Raw genomic sequence first — 21762 nt, 5'->3', positions numbered from 1 at the left:
TCCTTAAAAGAGACAAAAAAAAATATTAAACTATTACTGCAGTATTGCAAGTTTAATGAAATAAAAAAAACTAAACTGTTTGCTATGTCTTAAATTTGATTATTAATTCAGATTGCTCAACAAGTTCTTTTTAACTGGTATTAGAATTTATTTCGGTTTATTTTTTATTATATTTTGTTACTTATAAATAAACCTAGAAACACATATTATGATTTTTGAACGTAGTTGAGAATGTACTTTATACTTTCCATCTGACAAACTTTTTTGTTTTACTTTGATAAAAAGATAGTCTCACAAAGTTAAAGCACGGAATTTTCACAAAGAATAACTTTTGTCCAAAATACTAACTTGTGAAATCTAAAACGGTATTGAAATTTGGAAACAATGTCATTTCAACAAAAATGTCAATAATAAGAAAGTTTTTCCTCTCTACGGACAATCCGGTGATATACTGCTTACATAGTTAGTCTATTTTAAAAAAAACTTTAGCTCTGATAGGATTTAGTTTTAATTATATGCCAAGACAGCAAAAAATATTCCGCAATATTTTTAAATTCCCATTTCAGCAGGTTAGTAACCTTAGAATGTCTAGAAAAACCAGTTCTATCTTGCAAACAACTTTACAAAATCTTCTTCTACACCTGCATAGTCTAACAGACCCATCGGAGATTGCATCAAAAATTCCCATTCATATGCTTTTAATTTTTATGATTGTTTACTAAAACCACGCTATAAATATTATTTCCCGTGTAATTTTGTACACAATAATCGTCCAAGTTGACAATGAGGAATCCCAAAATCTAGCAAAAATACCGAAGGCTCGAGTGATATACCCGTGGTATTTACATAACTAGTATTTTCGTAGATGAGATAATCTTTGGAGCTATCAAAAATTTATTTTTAACCAAAATAAAACTATTCGTGAATATTTAAAAAAGAATTTTAAAAGATCTCAAGACAACAGTTTTTATTATCTAATAATATTCCAGGATTAATAAATGTATTTTTTAAAGATAATAAGATGAACAATACATATCATCATCCTCATCATTCCCATCTATCTCCTGAGTCCTTTAAAGTATCCACTCTATTTTTTATGGTCTTTCTTTATTACTTCCTTTCCTATTAAGGTCTTTCTTTATTAGTTTTTTTTATTATCCCCTTTTACGTAGCATTTAACTATTTAAATTTTATGTTCCTTCAGATTTTTTTTAATACATCAAAAAATACTCCCTTAATCAAAATTAATAATAATTATTTCCCAAACACTGAAAACTAAAGGTACATTCAGGCTGAGAGCGTCGAGCGTCGCGCCGCGTTTGTGTCGCGTCCGCCCCATTGAACTCGAACCCCGACGCTCAGCGGACGCTAGCGCAACGCCAAACGCGACGCTGTCTGCCTGAACGGTCTAATTTAAGTTAAGTGAATTGATTCCATTTCGACACGCGGACGCGACGCAAACGCGACGCGACGCTCGACGCTCTCAGCCTGAACGTACCTTATAAGTGATATTACCATAGAGACCCTTTTTTATTTTGATAACTTTCTTTTTTTTTGCGGAAAAAATTCAACCATATTCTTTTGTTTTTCTCTAAAACGGTATGGAAATTCGGAAAAGTATAAACGGAGTTAACTATTTTAAAACAAGCAAAAACTTTTATAAATAAAGCATTTTTCTCCAAACGTCAATAATAAAAAAGTTTTTGCTCTTATCAAGAATATCCAGGGATCATACTATGGAACAAAATAGTAAAGTTTATTTATAGAGAAAAAAGTGCATATTTTTGAATATAAATGTTAAGAATCTTTCATTACCTATCTAGTGTTAAGTTCTTTATAATATTAAAATACAACAAATACAGTACGTCTGTCCGTTCTGTAGCTACGGGGTATCCGTGAGAGGGGCAACGATATTCTCTCGATGTTTTTCATAAAAAATTAGACGACGCGCCTCATCAATAAAAATTCGACAAAGTAAGTCCATTATCTCATTTGTTTCAAAGGTTTACAAAAAAAATGTTTAATATAAAAGTTATAGGGATGGTTAAGATACACATTTTAAAATTATTATAGAGTATACAAGGTGCTTCAAAAAGTGTGGCGGCTATAACATATGTTTTTAAAGGCAACACCCTACTTTTTATTTTATTTTTAGATTGTGCGTAAAATTCCATAACTTTTTTTGTATATAATGTTATATATACCTAAAATTAATAGTTTTGTAATATTTCAATTTATTTAAACAAATGTTAAATTGCAGAGTGGTAAAAATTGTCAGTAGTGCCATTGTTTCTGAAGTTGGAGTACCAAAATTTGATAGGAGAGTTTATAGAGATGAAAAAAAAGATACATGTAAAGATATTTTTAGTTAAATGATACAGGGTGTTCAAAAATATATTTGTGAATTTCAACTACTTAAATTAAAAATCTCAAATTTTTTAAATGGGACACCCTATATATTATCATTTTTTCTGATAGATTTGACAAAACTCTTCAACTTTTATTAAGTATGTCATATCCATATTTTTAATAGTTTGCGATTTATTCCCATTTTTTCTATTTTTACCGATATTTTTAATACAATTACCCTATCAAATCATAGTTACCATGACAAAACAAAACTATTTATTACTTACCTTTAACAAGTAGCTTCATAATTAGTTACAATTGCTGGTATTAGTTGAAATTAATTAACTTTACTCAAATAAACTAAATCGCAGTAGTGAATTTCTTGGTGTATTTCTATATTATGAAAGATGGCACTTGGGATTTTTCGTCGGGGCGAATAGCCACAGATTAGGGTAATACTAGATTACCTATTACCTAATTGCTGAAGGCTACTGATATAGGAATTTTCTTCGACATACAGTAAAGTTTTTTTTTTGTAGTAATTCTGGTTTATAATTCATTTGGTAAAGCCAATATTACTACTGCCGCAAAACCGTCCCATTAACACACTGAAGATGTTTTCTAGATAATATACCAGATCCTTATAGTAGTTAGCAAAGTAGGTACTACATATATAATATATATAGTACTGATCTAAAAAATGTGGTTTTCTAAGCTTGTCCATGTATATCAATCACATTGACTAATTCATTTCAAGAAAATCTGTAACTATTATCTTTACCATTTATACTTATTACAACAAATTAAACTAAAATTCAAATTTAGTTCTTAACTTGCTTAACAGACATGAAATTGTGATAATTATTACTTTTTGTCATGGTAACTATGATGTTATAGCGCAATTGTATTAAAAATATGGGTAAAAATAGAAAAAATTGGAATAAATCGCAAACTAATAAAAATAGGTATATGACATTCTTAATAAAAGTTGAAGAGTTTGGTAAAATCTATCAGAAAAAATGATAATATATAGGATGTACCATTTAAAAAATTTGAAATTCCTTAATTTTAAGTAGTTCAAATTCCTAAATATATTTTGAACACCCTGTAACATCTAACTAAAATATCTTTACATAGGTCTTTTTCTATATCTCTATAAAATTCTCCTACCAAATTTTAGTTGTCCAACTTCAGAATCAATGCTATCATTGACAATTTTTTAACCCACTGCAATCTAACATTTGTTTAAACAAATTTAAATATAACAAAAACTATTAATTTTAATTTTAGGTATATAACATTATATATAAAAAAGTTATGGAATTTTACGCAGAATCTAAAAATAAAATAAAAAATAGGGTGTTGCATTTAAAAAACACATATGTTATATTCGCTACACTTTTTTGAAGCACCGTGTATACTGTATAATAATTTTAAAATGTGTATCTTAACCATCTCTATAACTTTTATATTTAATATTTTTTTGTAAACCTCGAAACAAATGAAATAATGGACTTTACTCTATCGTTGACTCACCCTGTACTTGAAATTTAATGCTATACCTAGGAGACATCAACAATCGTATGGACAGCAAACCTTATCAAAATATTTCATTTTTGGCGACTTACTAAAGTTATTTTCTTTATTTTTTTTAATTCTTTGTTTTATTTGCTTAATACAATGTAGCAGACATACAGAGTATTTTTACAGGGTGAGTCAATGATAAAGTTCATTATTTTATTTTAGAACTCTGAAAAAACATTAAATAGATAAATCTTTTAGAAAAGGTTAAGATACACACTTTAAATTATTTTTGAGTATACAGGGTGCTTCAGAATCGTAGTTGCCATGACAAAAAGTAATAATTATCAAACTTAGACATGCCTCTCAAGCTAGTTAAGAACAAAACTTGAATTTCTATTAAAATAAATTACTTTAAATAATATATTTTGCCAGTAGGGCTTAAACTAGGTATAGAAACCCTTTTTCAGTGCGTAATGGGAGAGTCTAATGATAGAAGTCATCTTGGATATACGAAATGAATTGTAAACCAGAATGAGAAAAAAAATTGTACCCACTGTATTTGGCCATTCTTGTGACTCCTTTTTCCAGCTTTTGCAATCAACTAGTTAATCTAATAAACCCTAATAATATACCGGGTGCGTCTCAAAAGTGGCTCTCCCCTAAAACTTTTTTAGTTTTTCAAATAAAAAACGAGAGTTGGTATGTTAGTGTATGACATAAATTAGAATTGATTGACGTATTCAATTGTTTTTGATCACATCCTGTTTCACCGAAAATTACTACAACTTTTAATTTTTAAATTATACATTCGGTATTTTTTTACTTTATTCGATAGAAAATAACACTCTGAGTAGAATGACATGTTATATGTCAACTTTTGACATTTTCTCATATGATTTATTTGAATTTGTAACATGCGGTTCATAACGACAATTTGACTCGAAATACCAAGTGTGTGGTATCAAATTATTCGTAAAAAATGCTTTTTCCAAAATAAATTCCTCGAATGCTACAAATGAGAAAAAAAATTGTACCCACTGTTTTGTGGTCATTCTTATTGTGACCCCTTTTGCAACTTTTGCTATCAACTAGTTAATCTAGTATACCCTAATAATCTATAGCTGTTCCCATTAAGGGAAAATACATGTGTCATCATTCATAACATACAAATACGTCATCACCAAAAAGTTAATGTAATAATGATCACCTATATTGAAATTCCTAGAATACGCATATTGTACAAATCATCGTCATTTAGTTAATTCATACAAAATCAAGCCAATTAAGAGCTTTCTCGTAGACAGGCTAAGATTATCGATGTTTCGTCACATTTTTCGATAATTAATACCAAAATTCAAGGTTTTTCGCCTAAGGCTCAGTCTACCACGAGCATGTTTATCAGGAGATTTAGGCAGAAGGCTATTTGAATTATTACAAGTACAACATGCGTAAAAATAACACACACAAGCTATCAAAATTCGTAGAATATAAAAATATCTGTTTGAAAATATATTATTCTGATTTTGATTGACTTTGAAAGTGATTAGAAAATATGAATTTATGTTCAGGGTTCAATAACTAATTATTTTGTCTGAGATTTAGGCCGAATAACCTTAAAAAAATATTAATTTGGTTTGGGTGGCTCTCAAGGGTCGGGTAGAGCGGGTGTGTGGCCGAAGGAAATATATATTATATTTTAGAAATATGCTTAGGCTTAGCGCGATCCTGTCATGTTAAGCCACACCCAAAATTCCAAACACACGTGCTTTGATTAGGGCTTGATTAAGGTTTGCAGAGCTTCAGCATTTGCCACAAAATAGCGAGCGATTTGTTACAAAACCATATAAATTATATATCATTGTAATCACAAAACTTCAATCTATTTCCGTATTGTAACGGAATTTTAAATTATATCTTTATTTTCGAGAAAATTTAGTCCAAACATAAGGAATACTTTGTTGATGTTTGACCATCAAAATCTTAAAAATAAAGAAGTTTTCTAAAAATGTACTACAATATGGATATAGTATAATCCTTTATCTTTAATTTCCTTCTTAATTTGTGTAAAAATAGCTAGCCAGTTTTACATAAAACGTTAAATGCCGAACGCTTAATTTCCTACTTTTTTGGACTAGTGAAATGGACTCTTAAGGTCTATACACACATGTCAGTCACGTAAAGTGATCAGACGTCTGTCCTTATGACGGACAGTTCAGTAATCAGACGCGATGTCAGTCAATGTCAATAACGAGTGGAAGTAAATGATAGTAAAATAGATTAAAAAATGGATGGAGGTTTTTCGGTATATTTCTTTGGAAAATATTATTGAAGATATTGTCATAATAACTTGAAGAATTCATATCCGAAAAAAATGCTTAAAGTTTCAGGAGGTATATCTTCTCCCATCGTCAAAAGCAAAAAAATACAAAAAGAACAAAGAAAAAACTATTTAAAATATCTAAATAGAACTGTAGAAGTACACTGTAAGAACACTGTAGTTTTTAGTAGTTACGTCTTCTTAGACCTTTAGTGTTGTATGATTTCTTATTAATTTGTTTTTCTATTTTAGGACATTCCATTTTTGGCCAGAGTCTTAGCAGAAAGATACGGAGATGTATATCAAAACACTTTGGAGAAAATGGGGGGTATGTAGCAAAATTAGGATAAAAAAAGTGTTTTTTTTTCAAACGTCACAAAAGTATTAATTTTTGCGACGTGATTGACAATATAAAAAAGCCATTTTAACGCCTAGGCATATAAGTAAAGCACTTTTACCACCTAAGCACAAAAGTACAAAAATATACCTATTATTAAACTGACATAAGTGTCAAATTCAACGAGCGTAACCATAGTTTTTCGATATATAATTACATACAAGGTATTACATTTAATTTTTTCTATATTATTTGAAACGTTTGAAATTGTTTTTTTTGTTTATTTTATTTTGATTTATTGTGAAAACATATCAATAATCTACATTTTTAGACCCTAGAACGTCAAAATGGCCGCTGATAGAGAGCCCCATACCCACATTACTCATGGTACTGACATATCTCTACGTCATCCTATGGATGGGACCCAGGATGATGGCCAACAGAAAACCGTTCAAGCTGAAAAATATCCTTATAGTGTATAACGGTGCCCAAGTTTTGATGAGCTTGTACATGATGTACGAGGTAATTATCAAGTTGGTTATTAATTAAATAGCGTACGACCAAATAAAAAAGACGTCATGGTAGGCATAGAAATAATATTTTAGTTGAGTTCTATTATTTGTCTCTCCAAGCTAATTTTGAACAAAATGTGACAAAGCAATGAGAGAACCATCGGATTTTATTTTTTTCCATAGCAACTGTTAAAATTAGTGTTGCACAAGAGTCTTGAAAAAGTCTTGCAAGACCAAAACTCTTGCAAGAAATTCAAGACAAGACTTTGAAAATTTCTTATCTTGAATTTCAAGACACGACAAGACTTTAATATGCAAGAAATTTCAAGAGTCTTGCAAGATTTGTTGAATTCAAGATTTGTTGAAAGTTAGAAATGATACATTTTTTTAAGTGATAATTAGGTCTTTGCGTAAGTTATGCCGGGTTTATACAACATTTACATAGTCGTAATCACAATCATAGTCATAATCATAAAAGTTAAACTATCGACTTCTTATAAACCTGTTGACATCTATGATGAACTTAGCCTTTAGAATTAGAATTAGAATAAGTGGGAGGGGGGTTAATCTCTGCGACCTTAGAGATCTATTGTGTCCCCCTTTCTTGAGTTATAACTCATCATACAGTCCCAGGACTTCCTACGGAGACCCGTGTCCCTCACAGTCGAGGAGCTACGACCCAGGCCGGGTAGACGAAACGGTAGCTTGTGTCGCCTGTTGGGTTTAGAGGTAGGAGGTAGGCTCCCGACCCTTGGAGGAGGTGGTAGCTTGTATGCCACTTGCGGAGGATGGTCTCACGCAAGTGTCAGCCACCTCTCCTGTAGTTCTCTTTGGGTTTGGCCCCTTGGAACTTTCATTGTTACTGTTCCCAGTGTCGCTAGGGGGTTTCCCCACAGCTTCACCGGTGATGTTTTTATTACTATTATTACCAGATCTCATAGTGTTCCTATGAGTCGCTAGGGACAGTCGGTCCACTTCTACAGAGCCCCGCATGTAGAAGTAAGGGGTAAATACAATGGGGTGGCCCCCGGTGCCCCAAGGTTGAGGCTGTCCGTAGCCCCGTCCGGTATCGTTATATGTCTTGGTGCAATTCCCTGGCCACGACACTACAGTCAGGGACAAGACGATGAGTGAGATGCTTCTTAGACCAAGCCAAGTGCTAGAGGGGATTCCCCCCAGCACCTGACCAGGAGTTTCCCCACCAACGACAAGGTCTTGCATCTCCTAGGGGAAGAACTTAGCCTTTAATTATGTTACCCAATTTCACTGATATAAAAATCATGATTATGAAAATGTTCTATAAACGCACATTACAATTGCGTTGTGATTATGACGATGATTAAGACTGTGATTATGATTAGGACTTATGCAAATGTTGTATAAACCCAGCATTAATATTGACCAGTGTTCATTTTTTTTCTATCATAGCCAGTGTTTTATAGTTGAGAATGAAATAAAATAAAGTCGAGGCAACAAACCATATATTGGTAATTGGTATTATACACAAAATTATATTAGTATAATGGTATTATAAAAAAACTAACGGTAGTTGAAACTAATGGTGAGTTCGTGGAGCACGCTATTTGCGCTATTTGGTACTACTTTTCATGCACGAAATTGCTCCGCGAACAAAAAGTAGTATCAAACAGCGCAAATAGTACACTCTAGCATGACCTCCCCGTACACCCTGAGTCCAAACTTTTCCAACTAATCTTTCATAATAAAAAAATAAAATAAATACCATAAAAAATAAAAGTAACAAACGGGTAACCAAAATAGAACATAATAAACTAACAAGAATTAACAGCTTTTATTTGGTAATGGCTCCTGTTTCGTCAAACGGGCGAGTTGACGTAGTTCGTTTGCGGTCCGTTAAGATTTTTTTTGCTATAATTGGCATCGTTCAGAACATAAATTATTATGTTCTGCTCTTCCATTTAACCCCAGAAAGAAAAAAAAATGATACAAGAAATTTACAAGAAAATAAATAAATGTTAAATAAAAAGAAAACGCAAACAATCGCGAAGTTATAATTAAACGACTATAATATAACAATACAAATACACTCATTTATACATCTTTGCACTGCCCTTCGAAAAATATCTGTTGATAATTTACTTATTTCGTTTTGAGCCATTTCTGGCTCTAATTCAATCAGCAATCGACACGAAAGAGAATTAAAAAATATTGACTCAAAACTGACAACTAAAGAGACAGCTTTATTTATTTGTCAGATTACATAGAAACCAACACCAACCCAGCACAATATTTTTTCTACTCGTAGTAAATTCCTTGAAATAATAATTTCCGAATATTTTTTAAAACGTAACTCGCTAAGGGAAAAAAATAACTATAGACTCTCTTCCTAAAGGAAAATAATCCAAAAAATCCGAAAATTGACTCTCCCTATTCAAATTTCAATCTTTCTAAAGCTCTCGCGACCTTGACAGTGAAAGTCATCGTCCCACTGACCTCTACCAACGGTCAATTTCACCTGCTACACGTAGCTGATGGGCATACTTAACTCGGCCGAAGTGTTTACATAAGAAGTTCGTGCCGCCGTATGCTCGTATAATGACGTAGACAGTGGCCTTGAAAAGAAACGCGCGTCCTTGGGAGAGAAAGCGCGAAACAGCTTCTTATATAACGACAGTAATGATCGTTTTCCTGAAAGCCAGGCCACGGTGGTAAAATTTGAATGAACGGTACCTGTTGTCTGAATGGTAGTACGTGGTCAGATCTTAGATTTCTAGGAAAAGAGATCAGAGTCCAATATTTTGAAAAAAAATTGGGTAAAAGCGTCATCTTATACCGTATGATCGAAAAAAACGACGTCAAAGACGGCTAGGGAATAACAATCAATGATAATTTTAGCGAGGTCAATCTTTAGACATCATTTACTAAAAATTTATATAAAAATTAACACTAATTTTTATAGAAATTAACAAAATACACCATTTGAGAATCAGTTTTACTCAATATAAAAATAAAATAGACTGTTCAGCTATCTTTCACCGTTACGTCATCATTATTTGTCAAATATGAGTTTTAGGTGTGTCTGAGATCAGTTCATATTGTTTAGATCAGTTCATGTTGTTTATATATATGCATATCGATGCTTTGTCGAAAAAATTAAGCTCTGCCTGTTTTGCATTAAGATCTGTTTCTAAGGAGCTTAAAATGTCAGTGGCTAGAACTGTTTATTATGCACTTTTTGAGTCGGACCTTAGATATGCCCTTCCATTCTGACCGCATTTTCCCTCAATTTGACTGCATTTTCAAGCTCCAGAAGAGAGCTGTTCGATAGTCACTGGGACTAAACAGCAGAACTCATTGCCAGGACTTTTTAAAAAAAATAAAAATATTAACTCTTCCTTCCTTATTTATATTTGAATCCGTTTGCCTAATACGTAAGCATGTATCAGCTTCTCAAGAAAGGCCATCTCACACTTATCCACTCAGGAATGCGGAGCAAGATCTCTATCTACCTACCCCACGCTCGGAGTTAGTTAAAAGTTCAATATTATACAACTCGAAAAAAATGCACAATCACCTGCCATTTGAAATCAAATCCATAACATCATTTTCTTCATTTCGCAAAGCATTGAAATCTTATTCTACGCCGTAAATGACTTATATTTTAATAATCGAATTTGATCTTGTAAACACTGGTCTAATATTTACTATTACTATCTTTCCTATAAACTTACTAAATATTTTTGAATATTATTTTTATTTTTTTTTTCTTTGACATTGTAAACATTTATAAATGTTTATTTTGAACAATAAGACTGACAATGTAATTTGTGTACTTGTATTCTCTTTTGTTTGTTTACTTTACCTTTTTTTTGACAATAAAGGCATTTATTTATTAATTTATTTATTAATACAGCCGTATTGAATATAGTAAATACATTATATGCATTTCATTTAAAATTGTTTTTCTAATATTAGACCATGTACTAAAAACAAATACTCATTGATGAATCTTAAACGTAATCAGTGAGTATTTACAACCTACACACTGTTGTTATATCTTGTAATAACCTACTTTGACTTTTTTTCAATATGTAAATGTAGTTATTATAAACAATAACAATATGCAATTTTAAGCAATTTTTCAAGTCTTGATCATCTGCTGATGATGTTAACATGGTTAGCGAAACGCGCGTCCAGTGTAAAAGTAAAGGTGTTTTGGTGTATTGTGATGATTTAGTGTTGTTATTTTGCTGTGTAACACCAAAGGTTCCAACTCCCAATTGTCATTTTTCAAAACAATGGCATGTTTTTAGCGAATCTCTCCAACAGAAAAAAGCTAATGAGATAAATCAAAAAACTATCGACAAAACATGCACCTTAGGGATAAAGTAGTTTTTAAATTCTTTCCTTTAGTAAACCGTTCCACAGGGTGTTTCAAACTTCCACCAAAATAACAACACTTTGTTTTCCCTCGTATAATAGACAGATGGGGACTTTTAATTTTCAATTTAAAAAGAGACTAAAAAGTCAAATAATTTAGCAACAAATTACTTAAAAATTGCTTTTTTGTTTTAGCACTTAGCTAGTGGATGGTTTTGGGACTACAGTTTTAAATGTCAACCTGTCGACTATACCAATAACGAGAAAGCTATCAGGGTAAGTTAAATGTTAAAGCTAACTGTTAAAAAATACAGGGTGGTCCTTCAACAACATATTCTGTATTATTCTCTCTAAATTTATGATTTTTATTTTCAGATGGCCAGACTATGCTACATCTACTACCTATCCAAACTTACTGAATTTGCCGACACTGTATTCTTCGTCCTCAGAAAGAAAGACAGTCAAGTCAGCTTTTTACACGTGTACCATCACAGTCTCACGCCCATAGAGACCTGGTTCTTGGTTAGGTTCATTGCCGGTAAGAATAATACCAAGAAAAAACAAAAAAAAATGCAAAATAATAATATAAAATAATTAAAATTAATTACCAAAAAATAATAAAAATGTATAAAATAGTTTGTGTCCAATAAGATTTTAATAATAAAGGTGCGCCTTCATGACGAAACTCTTAATAATAATTGCCGCGTTGCCAAATGCGACCTTAATGCCCATCTCGGCTTCAAATCGTCCCGTGACCTTGATGCATCATAAATTTTCAAAATTACGTTTTAATATGAGCTTTGTTTGTCGTAGAATCGCTGCTACTCGTCGTCGTTTTTTTGCGCAAGAATACATTTCAGTTGCTCAAATCTAATTTATAGTAGTATTCTTGTGTTTATATTGCAATAAACAAGGTGGTATAAAGATGAATACTTCAATACAACATACAGGGTGAGTTTCCTACGATGTTCTCTATGGGTATTTCGGAAACTACTGGAGATAGAGAGTCGGTTAAATGGGGAAAGAATTGCAGTTTTGTGGGGTCATAAATATGCGCCTTTCAGATTTTTGAAAAAGTTCATGGCTTACTAATTCCATTATAATCTATTTTAGACAAAAAGTTTTCAGATAACAGTTGTAGATAATCGCATCCCTAATGAGTTTGTGTCGTTTGTGTCGTCCGATTTTTTCTAAAGCCTGTCATTTTTGATATATGACACAAACATATGTTTTTTTAAATGGAAACCATAGTTGGCCACTTGGACAAGGAAAGAGAGGGAACGGGTAACACGCAATTCTCCCGTGATCGGTTAGTGAGGCCAAAATTCGATCGGCGGCCATACTTTGGTGACAAGATTTCGAGGTGACACCGAGCGAATTTTTATGTTTTTTTGTGACAACTGTTTTGTTTTAAATTTATAAACTGTGTTGTTTAGTACGGTGAGATGTTCAGCGTATGGCTGCAAAGGCCGAAGCGAGAAAAAAGTGCCTGGAATTACATTTCACAGGTAAAAATCGATACACAACTTTTGTGATGTGGTCATAAAATGTACATTTTTTTCATTATAGCAGTAAAAATATGTAAAATGCTTTTAATATGTCTTGTACCACATCCAAACCAAACTATTTTTAATAATTCCAAGTAGTATTTTCAATATCCTGTATTACAATTAGTGTTTGAAACTATAAATATTGCTACTCAGACCGGATTTCACCAGTGGCGTAGGGAATTATAATCAGAGAAATACAATTTCCGCAATAAACATTTTGTTATATATTTTACATATAAAAAAATGTATAAAGTATTGTTTTGGTATTGTTATCAAATATGTAAAATAATTGTAAACTATAAAAAAATGAAAAATTCTAATGATAAAAATCTACATGTATAGTTGTTATATAAAACTTAAATTTACCTGCCAAGATTTGTTGGGGATGGACAAACTTGTGGTGGGCTACTTGTTACTACATACATATATTTTTTTATATATTCTTTTAAAAAATTTGCTAATTTAAGTGTATAATAACAGTTTCAGTGAGTAATTAATAAAAATTTAAAAATAAATAAAATAACACAAAGCTTCTAGAATTGTTTTATTTTTTTGTGGATAAATTCGGATATTCTTATTGAAGGTAACAAATATTAAATCTACAAATATTAATATCTACTTCTAGAGTTACTACTTCTAGAGTAGACATCGGGTATTGAACCGATAAATGTGTTTTATACAGAGCGATCTGCAAGGAAATACGTACGTGCTCGTAGTAAAGTGTAATGTCCAAAAACAATTAAAAACAATAGTTAATATGTGTTATTGTGTTGTCCAGTTTAACAAATTTTAACTCTGTAAGAATCTACGTTCAAGAGGCTTGAAAAAGACATATACTGTCGAAACGTCGTGACAACCAAAATCTAGAAACATCTTTGCAACCCCAACGACCTAAAGCCAAGAGTGAAAACAAAAAAATATATAGTATACAGGTCAAAGAAACGAAACAAAATATATATATATATATATATATATATATATATATATATATATATATATATATATATATATATATATATATATATATATATATATATATATATATATATATATATATGTACACGTTTAAAATATATGTTATTACATTATTTTTTATTTAATTATACATTATACACTCGTTAATAAATAAATAATTGTCTTGATAATCAGTCCACTGTGACTGTTAAAAAATTTTGCATTATCGACTGAGATATTCTAATATTATAAAGATGAGACTATAAAATACAAAATTGTATATGCATTACTCAAAAATGAACGATATATTAGTTTACGTTTTAATAAATATTTTATACCGTCTAGGTACAAGCTAATTTCTGATGCTACGCCATTGGAGAATTTCGCGTGGTGACAACTTGCCTCACTTTCAGCTGCCGTGTTACCTGTCCCCTCTCTTTCCTTGTCTAAGGTTGGCCATGACTTCATAAAAAGCGCCATTTTTAAGCTTTTTAGCGGTATAAGCGATAATATATTTTTTTTCACAAAATTACTGAGTTATAGCCAATTCTTATCTTTCTTGACTAATTTCACTTAGTTAGCTATGGGAACAAGTTCAATCGTCGCGCTTTCAGAAAGGTGAAACTGTCACATCCAAACTTTGTAAATTAAAATAAACAAAAATTGTGAATATGAATTTCACATGAAGAAAAGCGTGAAGGATATTGGTTAAACTTTTCTTGGCCAGACATTTTCGAGGATACGTTGACCGGTGAACGTTACGTTTACGTTTTCGAAGACATGTTAGAAAAGTTAAATTTAGATACTCGCGCATTAATAGAGTGGTTCCAACATGAATTTCATTATGACACACTTAAGTTAAAAAATTATTTATATTATAATTATGTAGATTCAGGGATAGAAAGAAGTGAACCAATTGCATGGGCCTCCTACGATCACTCGATCACCTGACCTATCCATTTTAGATTTTTTTATGCGGTGTGGTTAACAACAAGGGAGGTTTATAAATGAACTTATGAATTAAGAGAGGCACTCGAAGTGGCGGTACAGGAGAAGTTTAATTAAGTCCACCGGTCATTCTGTGAGAATAAATTCAGTTTTAAAAAGATGCATTTATGTACTCAAAACAATGACGGATTTTTTGAACTTTTTTTGTAAAATAACTTAAAATGTATGTAGTGATATTACTTTTTTTAAGTTTTAGTTTGTGTAATGTAAATTGTAAAGAGCCATTTAATAATATATTTAGTCTTTTTATAAGTTATAAATCATAATAAAATAACAACACCATGCCAACTAAGTGAAATTAGTCAAGAAAGATAAGAATTGGCTATAACTCAGTAATTTTTTGAAAAAATAAAACATATTATAGCTTATATAGTCTGTGAAACGAATAACTTTGAATTTGACAGTTCCCGCGGGCTTTTCTAGTGTAAATTTTATTAGGTTAGCAACTTGGCGGCCATGCTGATGCAATGCCGTCTCTAATAGAACAGCCTCTGAGCGAGATGTATGACGTCACCCTAGTTAGATACTACGGATTAATTATGTTGTAGAATACATGGAAAACATAATTATTATTCCTCGTATATGTAATTTTTTGGATTATATTCGACACTATTTTTTTCATATGACACAACACTGATGAAGGCTATAAACGTTTATTTTTTTATTTATTTTATATATTTTAGGCTATAACGTTTTTTTTAAACCAAAAAAAAATAATGAAAAACCAAATGAAAATTTAATCAGTGCTTTTCCCGAACCTAAATCCCAAGAAAATCAAAAATTTTAGAATAATTTTACATATAAAATGACAGCGATCTTTATTTCATAGCCATCGCTGACGCCTTTTTTCTATGATATTGTATTATTTGCAAATATAATTTTTCGAACATTAATGCTTGCAAAATATACATATAAATTTTGTGAATGCAAATAATAATACATCACAATTAGTAGATATTGAATGTTTTTTATTAAATTAGATCGATTTTCAAACCCCAAAATCTAAAATATTTTTTACATTTTACCCATTATCTTATCTACCTATTCATTATTTGTAGGTATATTGTAAAATATTTGCTGCATTTGTATGGTTCATAGTTTATTTGCCAAAGTATTTATTACTATAAATAGGTATATATATTGTATTTATTAACTGTATATTATGTATATTTCATGTAAACTATATCAGTTTTAAAAGTACAAACCAAAAAATACGAGGAATAATTATGTTTTCCATGTATTCTACAACATATTTATTAATCCGAGGTATCTAACTAGCGTGACGTCATAAATCTCGCTCCGAGGCTGTTCTATTAGAGACGGCATTGGTCTGATATTTAGAAATGTGAAAGGCTGATGACATTTTACTTTTGTCAATTATGGCATTTCGCATAAGTTTCGCATTGATTTTTGCAAGAAGAGGAAGAACTGTCACTTGTCTTGTTATTTTCCTTTTCTATTTCACGAAAGTAAAAAAAAGGTAAAAAGTTACCTATCTGATTCGTTCCAGCACTCATTTTAAAGAATATCAGTAACTTTTTGGATAGAGGGATTTTATATTTGCCATGTTGGTAAAAAATAACGGTCAAAATTCAAAGTTATTCATTTTATAGACTATATCGCTGAAAACCTTAAAAAATGGCGCTTTTTATGAAGTCATGGCCAACTATGGTTTCTATTTAAAAAAAAACATATGTTTGTGTCATATGTCAAAAATAACAGGCTTTGGAAAAAATCGGAGAACACAAACTCATCAGGGATTTAGGGATGTTACTATCTACAACTTTTATCCGAAAACTTTTTGTCTAAAATAGATTATAATGGAATTAGGGACATTAGAACACCTCATGACTGAGTGCGCCGAGATGGCAACCTCGTGCTATAAACGACTGATCGGAGATGGAGGACTAACCTCTGTAAAACCATCTCAGATCCAGGCTTTTGTTAAAATCCTGAGACTGTGTGATGAGTTACAACCCGATTCTAGTATTTCAATCATTGTTGATTGCTCCGCACAATTTAAAACTGTCTGTAGCCAAAGCCAAGTAGTCTTGTTACAGATAATTCGCAAATTTAATCATTTGGTGTACACCTAGTTACTTTCTAATAAATGGTGCAATCCCATTTGCTATAGTTACTAGATTCTGTCTTGGGATATTGCAAAACGCAAATATGTAGCGAGCAGATTTGATACCCGACGCCGCCGCGTACAGTCGGCAACAGCGCCTTGAGTAACGCGATTGCTCCAGTTTCATCACTTATCACTTGTTTTTTTGGCGTAATATTTTCATTTTTCCATATGTACCTGTCGAATTATTTATAACATTCCGGCGAGATTTTTGTATATCTTGCTGAGATTTATTGTAAGAGAAAGCTAGATCAAAATGGAATGCCAGCCAAAGAGTCGTCTACGAGGGTTGTCTTTTGAATAATACTTATACAGGGTGTCTCAGAAATAAGTGGAAGCATTTTAAGGGGTGGTAAATCTCGATAAAAGAAACATATTTTCTCTTTATCGTTTTTCAAGTAAGTCCAAAATAACGGAGTTATTTTACTTTGAAAATTTCCAAAAAATATGATTTTTTGCTAAAATTTTGAGAAAGACTGGATCTTTTCTGGATTTTCTTTCTTGTAAATTTAATCTAATACCTATGTTGCCATATTATCAAGAAAATATGTTTTTTAATTAAAAACTATAAGAATTTCCAAAAAAAAAATTTAAAAAAATTTCGAATTTTCAAAAAAAAATTCTCTGGGTTTGAACTGTACTACCAGTTAAAATGCTTGCACTTATTTCTGGGACAGCCTGTATAGGACTAACCCTAATACAACAACTCCATCGACGTTTTTTTACCAGAGGATCATCAATATAAACGATACATTTTAAAGTCTTTTTTGGTATTTCGACAAAAAAAATGGATGCAACATTTAATTAGTATACTTTCTGCTCTGTTTTACCCACAATGCAATTGTGAAAATCATTTTTGCTTAACAATATTTTCTATGTGTAAAACACGTATTGCAATACAAAGCTCCTAAAATGTATTTTAATACTAATTGGAATTATTGCTAATTGCCTTTTAATTTGGTACTCATACCGGGTGTTGCATCGTCGGACGGGACATAGGAAATCCCATGTAAATGTTAGATATTTTTGATTAGCTCGTTTACGAGTTATCGCCGATTTCTTTTTAAATATCTCTCCTTTCTTATGGCCGTGTATTTACTTATGAGCACCAGTCAAGGTAAAAGATAACTGTCAAATGAAGTTGTCATTTCAGAAATTTACCTATTTAGTGCTTTATTATTATTGAAAACTCATTCCTACATCGGAAATCTTAAAGATTTAGTTTTATTATAAATACAAATTAATATGAATTAAAGTAAAATAAAGTAATCAATTAAAGGTTAATTATAGTATTATTACAATATTCAATAACTTATTATATTCCGAAAACACTGTAGTGTGATCTATTCCTATTTCATCCTCAAGTTTCCTTGTGCTGATCTTTCCATCGTTCTCTTCCACGCACAATAAAACTTCCAAGTCGGTATCATTTCTTGCATCTTCTCTTTGTTCCTGCCTTGCTTCACATCTGCAGTTATTTATTAGGGTACCTTTGGTCTCAAATCTCTGGATATTCCTTGCGATTGTAGATTTTCCAGGTATCGGTCTATTCGGATACAGAGCAGCAAACATGTCCGACACCTTTTGATAACTATTTCCTTGATAATACCATTTAATCATCAATACTTTTTCTTCGGTAGTGTAATTCATGGCTAATATTTTCGATGTAGGTATGAGTTTTTAATAATAATAATAAAGCACTAAATAGATAAATTTCTGAAATGACAACTTCATTTGACAGTTATCTTTTACCTTGACTGGTGCTCATAAGTAAATACAGGGCCATAAGAAAGGAGAAATATTTAAAAAGAAATCGGCGATAACTCGTAAACGGGCTAATCAAAAATATCTAAAGTTATTCTTTTGAATGTGGGTTTTAGTGCTCTTCAATAAACCTAAATAGAATTATTCTCTAAAATAATTAGGGAAGCCAATAATTGACCCCATTAAAATTTACATGGGATTTCCTATGTCCCGCTCGACGATGCAACACCCGGTATACGAGGCGTATTATTTTTGGTCTTTTTCAGTTTATTTTAAAAAAGACTTTAATTTTTTTATTAACATTGTTTTTTCTTTCTAGGTGGACATGGAACTTTTTCAAACTTGATCAACAACTTTGTTCATGTTATTCTGTACTTTTACTACATGGTTGCAGCAATGGGTCCACAGTACCACAAATATTTGTGGTGGAAGAAACACCTAACTCACATTCAGCTGGTAAGTATATTCAAGAAAGAAAATCTTATAGAATTTCCATAAGAAGAGATAACTGTTGGCTAAGTATAAAACAAACAATTAATAAAGAGACTATTTTTATATATAGTTAAACTATTTGAGCAACCACCTTATAATAAACCTTGCCCCAAAAACGATTCATTTTCCCATTTAAATTACATAGGAATTTGCCACTTTTTGCAAATCATTTTTTTCTCTCTCGATTTTGTTCTCTCGCAGCCATGGCAATTACATATTCTTATACAGAATTAAACGCTCTACAAAAAAGGTCTCTTACAATTTTTCGATAAACTTACTCCTTCAAAAGTTATTCACGATTAAAGTTAACCACTCGGTAAATTCCTAAATTCTTCAACTTTTTTGACAAAATTATGATTATTTTTGAAAAATTTAATCTATTACTGTAAAAATATACAATTCTCATGGTAAGAATAAGGCTGGGAATTAAGAAATCTTCAAGTCTAATGAAGTTTAAATCATTTTAGCTGATTTATTTTAATAAACATTATTAAAATAAATCATCAATTTAAGTATAAATGGTATGAATAACTTTTAAAGGAGTAGGTTTATCGAAAAATTGTGGGAGACCTTTTTTGTAGAGCGTTCAATTCTGTATAAGAATATGTGATTGTCATGGCTGCGAGAGAACAAGATCGAGAGAAAAAAATTATTTGCAAAAAGTGGCAAATTCCTATGTAACTTAAATGGGAAAATGAATCGTCTTTGGGGCAAGGTTTATTGTAAATATTGAGGGTTACCGGACACCCTAATATCTATGGTCTTATCCTTTTCACAAGCTTAGGGTAGTTTCCCAATAGATGGCAGCACAAATTACTCTTCGATATTTTCACAACAAATAATCGATAATTTTTCTCGACGCTGTTTAAATCTCTAAAACCGGCCCAAATGAGATTATAAGGTCTTGGCAAATCCACTCCCAATGCAATTTACGATTCGAATAATTATCACTGTTTAGCTGAAAGCCACATATCGGGTACGAAATCTAACATTATAAGTCGTACCGTGTTATTATCATAATTATTTGCTCACGAATTATACTTGTCTTCGTTAAAAGGCACTCGAAAATCGAACACACGCACGCAGCAATCTGTTTGGGTACCGGTTATTTCACAATTTCCACTTTTCCCTCATATTAAGGATGGGCAAAAATATCGATACTCAAAATATCGATATTTAAAAAATATCGATATCGATATTTTTATTTTTTTATATAGGTATTTAGTACAAAAATAGTATGTAGTAGTTACGATTTGTTTCTATTACAGATTCAGTTCGTAATGGTGTTCATACATTCAGCACAGCTGCTCTATACTGACTGCGGGTACCCACAGATCATGGGTACCATCTTGCTGGTACACTCGACCATATTTTTCGCTCTATTCTCGAACTTCTACTACCAGGCTTTCATCAAGCCGAAGAAAATGGAGACTGCCAAGGCGCTGAAGACCGAATAATAGAAGAAATGTCTGATTTTTCTAGTTTAATTATTATTAAAAACGCTCAATCTTGTCAATGGAATTATAGACTATACATTTGTGGCGTTTAGGTACCGGTATGATCGAAAAAAAATCGTTACAGTGGCTTTTGATTATAACTGACATACAAACTGACTTAGTTTTTAATAAGTGACATGTTGGGATCGAAATAGCAAAAATTATCATCGATTGTCGTATGTAAAAGGTTACTGTGACGCCGTTTTCTTTATCGATCATATGATAAATGAGTATGCCTATGTACCTTCGTAGAGAGTTTACTACACTGACAAAAACTTTTGGGAATATCGATTTGTACCCAAAAAAATCTACAAGGATACAAATTGCTCAGTGGTGATATTCCTAGAAGATCTGAGTTATAGTAGAATATTATTCTGGCATAGTAGAATGAAGTCAAAAACCTTGTTTTTTTGATTCATTGCAATTCTGAGCTGCTGAGATTTATTCTTAATTTATTTTTCTCGTATTCTCATTTTCTGAGTGATAAAAAATAATTTTTATATACATTTAACAAAATTCTGACCTGTATAATCTCTATACAGGATGTCCGCTTCAATAAATTACACTATAGTTCATATCAAATATACTTTTAGTCACGTGATTAAGCCTGTCCGTCACAGCGTTGCCTACTTTTGCATATTTTCTTTGAATCAAAATATTTTAAGAAACAAAAATAAATTAACTATAAATATACAGTGGTGGCCAAAAGTATGGAAACTTTTTTAATTTGTCATTTATGCTAAGAAATTAAAATATGAAATAAAACGACTTATATAATCGTGACCTACAAATAATTTCCTACAAAACCTAATACATTTAAATAAAAAATTACAGCTATCAAAAAATATATAAAAAATTATGAATATTTTCTTGGTCAAAAGTATGGAAACTTAAGAAGAATGTTTATTAAAATTCAAGATAATATAAAAATTACTAATATTTAGTGGAATATCCCTTTGAATTAATTACTTC

General features: G+C 31.2%; 1 protein-coding gene across 1 annotated transcript in view; it reads left to right on the top strand.

Moving 5' to 3' along the window:
• The window catches only part of LOC115891893 (elongation of very long chain fatty acids protein AAEL008004-like), a 36629-nt gene extending 15088 nt beyond the window's left edge, over positions 1–21541 (top strand). Inside the window, exons 2-7 of the mRNA XM_030912488.1 lie at positions 6443–6518; positions 6859–7049; positions 11594–11674; positions 11774–11936; positions 19122–19258; positions 20563–21541. Coding sequence (XP_030768348.1) covers positions 6443–6518; positions 6859–7049; positions 11594–11674; positions 11774–11936; positions 19122–19258; positions 20563–20751 — 837 coding nt within the window. The 3' untranslated portion in view covers positions 20752–21541. The remainder of the gene's footprint in view (positions 1–6442; positions 6519–6858; positions 7050–11593; positions 11675–11773; positions 11937–19121; positions 19259–20562) is intronic.
• Positions 21542–21762: the final 221 nt, after the last annotated feature.

The sequence above is a fragment of the Sitophilus oryzae genome, unplaced genomic scaffold (assembly GCF_002938485.1).
Source record: "Sitophilus oryzae breed Bouriz unplaced genomic scaffold, Soryzae_2.0 scaffold_119_pilon_pilon, whole genome shotgun sequence".
In the NCBI taxonomy this organism is placed as follows: domain Eukaryota; kingdom Metazoa; phylum Arthropoda; class Insecta; order Coleoptera; family Curculionidae; genus Sitophilus; species Sitophilus oryzae.
The sequence above is the reverse complement of the archived record's forward strand: the minus strand, read 5'-3'. Positions and strand labels throughout refer to the sequence as shown.